At 30.8% G+C, this 9133-nt stretch overlaps 1 protein-coding gene across 1 annotated transcript; it reads right to left on the bottom strand.

Moving 5' to 3' along the window:
- Nucleotides 1–1141: 1141 nt before the first annotated feature.
- Nucleotides 1142–1842, bottom strand: LOC108466094 (protein RALF-like 33). Its single transcript, XM_017766461.2, has one exon. It carries the CDS (start codon nucleotides 1655–1657, stop codon nucleotides 1292–1294), a length of 366 nt encoding a protein of 121 aa, XP_017621950.2. The 5' UTR covers nucleotides 1658–1842; the 3' UTR covers nucleotides 1142–1291.
- Nucleotides 1843–9133: the final 7291 nt, after the last annotated feature.

Genomic DNA, 9133 nt, shown 5'->3' with positions numbered 1-9133 from the left:
AAAGCAAGAAATGAGAGGGGGACCCTTTGAGCATAACTTTTGTGTGTTAGTCCAAAGGGACCACTGAAATGGCATTTGATTTGATTCATTGCCTAAATGTTAGGCTACTTCTACGATGGAGCCATCCTTCATTAACAAACCCATATAAACATACAAATGCCATGCAAACAACGGCATTCACAATTGTATTTAAAATATATATATATATATATATATATATATATAAATTTTATATTTGGAAAATTGAATTCATTTATTCATTCAATCATCTACTTCATGTGAAGGAATTTAAGTTCAATGTACCAAATCCCATGCAATTGAGTTTATGAATGAGAATAACCAATTGAAATAATCAAAAGATGATCGTAAAATAAAACCATTGAAACATAAATGAGACTAGTTATGGTATTCACTTCGACCCGACTGACACGGTTCCTATTTATAAATCGGTCAACGAAGTATAGTTCGTTGGTATGTAATTCATCTGCATTAGTTCGCATCATTATGCAAGTGAATCACTATCCAAGAAACACTTGTTGATCCTATTGTAGGATACATCTTGATCTGGATAGGAACTTACCTAATCCTAGTATATCAAATCATTAAATCGGCCGTATAAATAAGAAATTGACTTCCACACTCAACAGGATTATACTCCAAAACCCAAATTTATGGATTTTTCCTTGAATATTTATCTTCATTTCAAAAGAGATTCCCCCAAAAAACAACCATTTTCACCTTTATTTTTCTTGCCCATGTCCTCTAAAAACTTTCATGGTACAATAAATTATTTTTCCCTTTCTTTTACCTATTGATCGACAACTCAAAAGCATCCACCCTCCCTCACTAACAAGCCAAAACTATAATAAATAGATTCTCTCCCCAAATTTAAAAAAAAAAAAACCCACTAATGATAAACCTTAAACCTTAATCATCCAAGAACAGAGCAACAAAATATACTCTGTTTTTGTTTTTATATAATTTATACTGTTACACATTACAGAATCCTAAACCCCATAAATCAGAATAAAATACATGCTCAACTACAATCTCAAGTCTTAATTAACCATTGAATAAAATTTTACAATTACCCATAACACCAAAAGTAAATGGAAAACAGAAGAAGAAGAAAAACTAGAGATTTTGTGAACAAGAAAAAAAGAGTATAAATAAATAGTAACAATAATCGTTTGCAGAGATATGCAAAATCAAAGTAAAATTACCAGATTCACTACCAACCAATATCCTTTTTTTTTCATGTATAACAAACCATGTTTAAAAAGAAAAGAGTTCAGCCCCTGCACCTGGTAATACGGCTGCACCCACGGTTGTAAGGGTTAGCCTGAGCACCAGGCTTGCAATTATAATAGGAAGCGCCACGGCGGGAACAAGGAACGGTGTTCCTCTGAAGCGCGCCGTAGCTGATGTACCTGGTGGTGGCTAAAATGCGCCGGCTGATCTCCGAATCCAGCTCGAACTCTTCCCCGGCTAAGCATTCGGCTATGGAGCCCTTGCATGGCGATCTGGTCGGTATCCACCCCAGGATCGGGTATTGCAGGTGGTGGTCCCCACTCGCATCAACAGTCATTACCGCTGCCGCAGCTGCTGCCATGAGCGTCGTGCAGATCACAACAAGCTTATAATTGAGTACCGCCATTGCAATTTCAAAATCTTTATTTCTGGGTTTTCGTTGTTTTGGCTTTTGATTTTCTTTTCTTTTTCTGCTGTTTTTTTTTCTTTTTTCTTTCTTCTTTGCTGCTTCAGTTTGGTGGCTTTTATTTTAAATTCCCTAATTTTTTTATTTTAAAATAGAATAGGAAAAAAGACAAAAGTGCTAAGTTGGCACTTATAACTGACATCTCCACCACTGTAAAATAACATGAAACAATTCTACGAAATAATGACGTTATTATTTTTAATAATTTAATATAACATCAGTAATATTATATTAAATTTCAGTATTTTATTTTGAAAAAATAATTTTAAATAAAAATTTAAAATTTAAAATAAAATTACTGATATAATATTAAATTATTAGAAAAATTTATTTCATTAGTTTATATAATAATCCTTTCCTATAAAAAAAAAAAAACAATTGATTACTTATTCCGGTTATACCATTTTACAAATATTCCTGCTAGAATCAATGTTATACTTATAGGTGATTGAATTTATTAAATTAATTTTTTTCAGTTTAATTATAAATAAGTTAGAAATAGTAAAATTATTAAATTAAATTAATCCATTTTTATTTGTTTAAACAGTTTATTTTATTTTCAATTATGTATTCCAAGTTTTCTAGTCAACTATACTTAATATAGAAATAAAAAATAAAAATAAAAATCAATTTAAATTATAATTTATATTCAGTTTATTCAACTCGATTTGGATTTATTTTAAATGTATTCAATTTTATTATTAATTAAAGTTAAAAATTTGCAACTATTTAAATTAATTTTATATTATATACTAATTATATTTATAAAAATAAAAATTGATGAATTCAACTAATCTTAATTAAAAGTGTTTATAGTTGGATCAAGCTCATTCGAGTTAGACTTATGGATGATATGTTTGTCCAAGCCTAACTTAACTCAACCCGAAATATGAGTCTAACATTTTGATCAAGCTCGTCTATATTTGTAAATAGTTAATTCAAACATGTTTTAGGCTCGTCCATTTTATTTTTTAAAAATATATATTATTTTTAATTTAGCATTTAATAAATTGTTTATTTATTAAACTTTTAAATATAATCATCTTTAATATTTTTTTTAATGTTTACATTTCTTGAGCCATGTTTTTCTCGTATCCCTTGAGAAGAATGTTGAGGGTATTTATACATGCTCCTATCATTATTTTTACAACTCATAACTGGACCGACCATTTTGTCTCAACCTTGGGGCCTCCGGTACTAACGTTCCCTGCCTTTGGTGCTGACATTCCCTGCGCACCCCCTTGCTTGTTGGATGTGTGTCTACGTAGTACGCAATCATTTCTGATCATAGGGATGACATCCTTAGTGAGCTCTGTACACGTTGGTCATGAGTCTGGATTACTTGTAGAGCTCGCAATCCTTCTTACGAACACAGTTCACGACCCCATCCTGTGAGGTGTTGTAACACCCCGTACCCGAGACCGTTGCCGGAGTCGAACACGAGGTGTTAACTGACTTAATTCATTAATTAAACAGCTCATACAATTCATTTTAAAATTTCCAGACAAGCTGGCTAACTGCATCACAGTCGCTTTAAAAATCATATCTCGAGTTACGAAACTCGAAATCCAATTCCGTAAATTTTTCCTGAAACTAGACTCATATATATATCTACTAATTTTTTTCTAGAATTTTTGGTTGGGCCAATTAGTACAGTTTATTAGTTAAAGTCTCCCCTGTTTCAGGGTTCAACTACTCTGACCTTAGTGTATTACGAATCAGATATCTCCCTGTACAGAGCTTCAATGACTATTCCGTTTATCTCTAATAAAACTAGACTCAATAAGGAATCTGTACATATAAAGCATGACTTCTAATTATCTTTGTAAAATTTATGGTGAATTTCCAAATTCAGAACAGGGGATCCAGAAATCGCTCTGGCCCTGTTTCACAAAAATTTAAACATCTCATAAAATATAGCTCATATACCTATTTTGCTTATTCCATATGAAAATAGACTCATCAAAATTCGATTCCATAACGTATTCATTATTTAATTCTATTTCTACTATTTTTAGTGATTTTTTAAACTCACGTCACTGCTGCTGACTGAATCTATTTTATGGTAAATTTTACCTATTTCATGGTTTCCATGGATTAGCTAGCAATTTGACATACATAATACCAAATATGATCATGATTAGCCATTCCAATGGCTAATCATTACCAAGCATTTCTATTTCCATACCACTCAATAACCATATCATAAGACCATATATACAAAATGATTATAATGCTATACATGCCATACTCAAAATATACAAGCCATTATGCCAAGATGGTATATGGATAGTGTGAGCGTGCCTCCGACCGTTTCCGATTTCGAGCTGGCTTGTCAACACTACAAGGAATGAAAAGGAGGAGTAAGCATAAATGCTTAGTAAGCTCACATGCAAATAGCAAGTAACATAACCATATAAGCAAACATAAAACATCATTTGCATAATCATCACCAAGACATTCATATCACCTTTTCATTTATCATCTTACCATATTGTTGTTATATCGAGTTTTCAACCCGAGGGTTAAGTACATACCTGTTCAAAGTATCCATTTCACAACACTTACCAATACGTCCCTTTCATCTTGAGTATTCCTCTATTTGAGTAGAACTTTACCCGTTGAACACATCGAATATAATTGGATACATGGATAACTTGCACATAAGTGCCACATATGTAGCCAAGCTACCATGTAACCCGCCCATAAATGAACTCGGACTCAACTCAACGAGCTCAGGCGTTCGCATCCATAATTGAACTCGGACTCAACTCAACGAGTTCGGATGCCTAGTTACATCTCACGAACTCGGACTCAACTCAACGAGTTCGGACGCTCGCATCCATAAGTGAACTCGGACTCAACTCAACGAGTTCGGATGCCCAAATATCCCAGTGACATGTCACTTGTATCCTAATCCATTCCTGAGGTTCAACGGGACCTTTTTCCCAATCATGTGTCTCAACCATCTTCTACGGAATGCCGATACCGATACTCGGTAGTATTTCACATTTTCCAAGTATATCACATAATTTGACATATTATCAAACAATTATCACAAGTATAATATTTCATAATAATTATCATATCATTTAAAAAATCATTAAAACATTTAAAATAATAACTATGTTACCAACATTTACATATGAACTTACCTCGTATGCTGAAAATGGCTATTTTTACCATTTCGTCCACAACTTGGTATTTTCCCCATTTTAGCCCAATTTCAGTTTTCCTTGCTCTATCATTTAAAATATAGTCTAATTAGGACTCAAATTATTTAAATTGACCCAAAATCATATTTTGGAAAAATTACAATTTTGCCCCTAAACTTTTGCATATTTACACTTTTGCCCCAAAGCTCGTAAATTAAAATTCAGCCTATTTTCTTATGTTTTATGACATGCTGATCATTTTTCCTTCTATGGCAACATCAAATTCTCACTCTAACATGTACTTATGACTATTAGGTATTTTTACCGATTAAGCCTTTTGCTCGTTTTCACTTAAAACCGAGTAGCACAAGTTGTCTAACATAATTTAAAACCTCATATTCTATCATAAAACACCAAAATACACAAATTTCACCTATGGGTATTTTTCCAAATATAAACCCTAGGTTAAATTATTGCTAGCATAAGCTAAATCGAGCTAGGGACTCCAAAAACGTAAAAATCATTAAAAAGAGGCTAGAACGGACTTACAATCGAGCTTGGAAGCTTGAAAAACCCTATCCATGGTTTCTCCTTGCTATATTCGGCCATGGGGTTGAAGATGAGCAAAATTGGCTTTTAATTGTGTATTTTAATTCATTTTACCCTAAATGACCAAAATGCCCTTACTACTAAACTTTCCAAAATTCCATCCATGTCCAATTTTGTCCATAGACTTAGAAATTGGTAAAATTACTCTTTAAGGACCTCTAATTAATAATCTAATTCAATTTTATGCAAAATACTTCTAGAACACAAGTTTTGCAATTTATTCAATTTAGTCCCAAATTTCAAATTAAGCATTTTATGCATAAAATTTCTTCACGAAATTTTCACACAATCATGCAATCATATCATAGACCTTAAAATAATCATAAAATAATTATTTATATCTCGGATTTTGTGGTCACGAAACCACTATTCCGACTAGGCCCAAAATCAGGATATTACAGGTGTGCCCGCGAACTCTTCTTGCGAGCTGTCTTAGTGAATACGCCTCTTCCGTGTCGAGTCCGTCCGGGTCAAGGGTCGGAGACCTAAATCCTTTTAGGACATTTGGGTTGGCAGTTACAAATATATAACAACATTAAAGTACTATACAGTATATTTAATTTTTGTATTATAAATTATATAATATATACAAATAACATCATATAAAATATTACTAACTTAAAAACGAGTTGAGCCGAGCTTTGGCCTTGAAGGCTCAAACGCATGCCCAACTCATATTTTAAACCGGTTTAATTTTTTGCCCAAGCCCATTTTTCGGATTTAATATTTTTATCCAAACCCTCTTAAATTTTGGACAAATATCCCGACTCATGAATTGATCTAGAATCCCAATAGATTAAATTAAATTAAATTATTTTTATATTAAATACAGTTTTGATTGGTTTTTAAATTTAAAATACTTTACAACAATTACATTTTTATTCTAAAATCAATACATAACAAAAATCAATTACCTAAACCTAGTTTCAGTATAAATCACGTTGATTATGAAAGGCTTAATATAACATTTGGTATTTGATATTTTTCTTAATTTGATACTTAAATTTTATTTTGATTTAATTTGATCTCCAAAATTGACATTTTTTCCTAATGTGACAGATGATATGATATTTTTTTATTTTATATGTTCAATTACTTTTAGTTTTATTTATTTACTTAATTATTTTATCAATTAAAAACAATAAATTTCTTTTAATTTAGAGTTCTAAAAAATCTTATTTAATATTAATTAGTTAAGCATGACTCAATACCTTTTTCTTTAACATGAATTTCCTCTAACATTGACAATATTTTTGCAGCATAATAAAAAATTAACACTGTTAATATTTTACGTAATTTGTATTACATTTAATAAATTTAAACACCAAATTTTACGTAAAAAAGCTTAAGTGCTAAAATAGGAAAAAAAAGAAGCCAAATTCAAGTACAAAATTGGGCCAAAAAAAGGTAGAAATACCAAATTAAAAAAAAGTGTTAATTGGTATCAAATATTATATTAAGCTATAATGAAAGTTTTAAGTAATGGCAATTTCGATATTAACAGAAAGCAGTAGGCAAAGCAAGAAATTGAAGAAATAGAAAAGAAAACAGGAAAAAGGACGTAATAATAATAGTAGTAAAAAAAAAAAAAAAAGGGAATGGAAAGAGGGGAAGTAGGGGTTAGGTTAGGGTAGCATCTTATTCTTATTTCTAAACTTTATCCAACATTGTGTTACCTATTCCTTCACCTCCTTGTGCATTTCCTTCATCCACCCAACCCCTTGTTGAAATAGACTTTTTCTAAGTCAATTCCAAGTAGAGTAAAAGTTAGGAAAAAGTATTTTTACTTACATAATTCAAAAATAAAAATTCAGTAACTAAATGGTGTGCTAATACCATTATTTACTAAAATAGTATATTTGAGGGAATGGAAGGTATAGAGGAGGTGACACTTAATTTTATCTGACTTAATCATTAAGATATTATTATAAAATAATATATTTTAAAAAAAAACCAATATTTTTAAAGAGTGGAGAGTGTGAGAGAGGCGACACTAATATCCGAGTTTTAAAAAACTCAGTTGAATATATGTATATATGATTGAATTTATGGAGACTTGTAATGCCAGATGGGGTCAAGGATAGGGGATGGGTGGCACTACTAGTGGAGAGCAGGCAATAGGTGGCACTAGCTATGGAGGACTGGCGATAAGAGGCATCAGTCTTGCCTCCAACGAGACCACTCAGTCACAAGAGTTTCAGCTGTTTTATATATATATATGTATGATGGGGTTTTTGGTTTAAAAAAATTAGCGTTTTGATAGAACGGGGAAGAAAGGAAGGAAGCAAGAAGCTTGTTTTATAAGTTATTGATGATTTTTTTTTTATTTATTTATTTTACAAATGGTTATATTGATTTTATTGAGTTTTTGGTTTTGTAGAAATGGTGTGTTTGAAAGCAAGACAAGTATGTTTCTGTTTTTTTTTTAATATTTGTTTTTTACTTTAGATGAAAATAATAGAAAGTGTGTGAGCTTATTTTTTTTTTTGATAGTTTGTTTTGTAGAGAATGTGCTTTGAAGAAAGGGAGCAGGTACATTTGTGGTTTTTTTAACATTATTTTTTTTTGTCTTTTATTTAGTTAGTAGATAGTCGCATTGTGTTGAAATTTTGGAGAGTTTTATTTTGTTTTTACTTAACTAGTATAAAGACGATTATTATATCTAAGAATGTGATGTTTTTAATTTTTATTTGTAATTATTATTTATTTGTTTGGTGTCTTTGTTATCTTAAAAATAAAATAAAAATAATAACTCAAATAGTATCTTGCGTAAGATTATTTATCAAAATAGTGCATTTGGTATAAGTGAATTACTAAATGGGTCATTTGCTACAAAATAAATATCAAAATGGGTTATTTGTTTCAAATTTTACGGTGACCCATTTTGGTATTTAATATTTTTGGATTATTGTGGTAAAAAAATCAAATATGTCATAAATTAATTGTCTTCACCTCAAATAGAGAAATTATAAAAGACTTTTACATCTTTCATTAAATTAATTGAATTGAATTGGTTTTAAAAATTTTACAATTCACAAATGTTGAATATCTGTTACATATAAAAAATTTGTTGTTCACAAATGTTAAATAATAAGATGGTTTTGAAAAATAAACCATTGACTTACATTAATATATCTCAATTTATGCTGTTATTGATTTGTTTCTACGAGTAAAAATATTAGTAATTCTTCAAAAAATAACAAAACGGTACAAAATTCATTTTCGTTATTTGTTCAGGCCATGATTAAATTTTTTATTTGACATTGCAGATATTGAAATGACTTATTTAATTACAAAAATGAATCACACATCAGATACGATTAATGTGGTGGTAATAAAATTGTTATTTGTTATCCACGGGTCATATTATAAAGTTCGACATCATTTTTTATTTAGTTTGGACATATTAAATATTGCGGTAATTTAATATGTTCAAGGTCCACACCGCGTACTAAGGGGTCGCATCAATGGTGTGGGTTATCTGTCGGGCCCCCATCTTATGCATACTTGGAGGCACTTGGATCCGGATAAACTGAAATGATCCATATGTTTGATTTGAAGTACGACTTGATTTTGGCTTTAGTTGAGCGGTTCCGAAGACCCACACATTTCATTTGTCGCGTGGGAAGTACACCATCACTCTTGAAGATGT

The sequence above is a fragment of the Gossypium arboreum genome, chromosome 11, assembly GCF_025698485.1.
Source record: "Gossypium arboreum isolate Shixiya-1 chromosome 11, ASM2569848v2, whole genome shotgun sequence".
In the NCBI taxonomy this organism is placed as follows: domain Eukaryota; kingdom Viridiplantae; phylum Streptophyta; class Magnoliopsida; order Malvales; family Malvaceae; genus Gossypium; species Gossypium arboreum.
The sequence above is the reverse complement of the archived record's forward strand: the minus strand, read 5'-3'. Positions and strand labels throughout refer to the sequence as shown.

What these genes read in the sequence shown, in the direction of transcription:
- LOC108466094 (XM_017766461.2), bottom strand. Translation starts at nt 1,657, where the DNA reads ATGGCGGTACTCAATTATAAGCTTGTTGTGATCTGCACGACGCTCATG.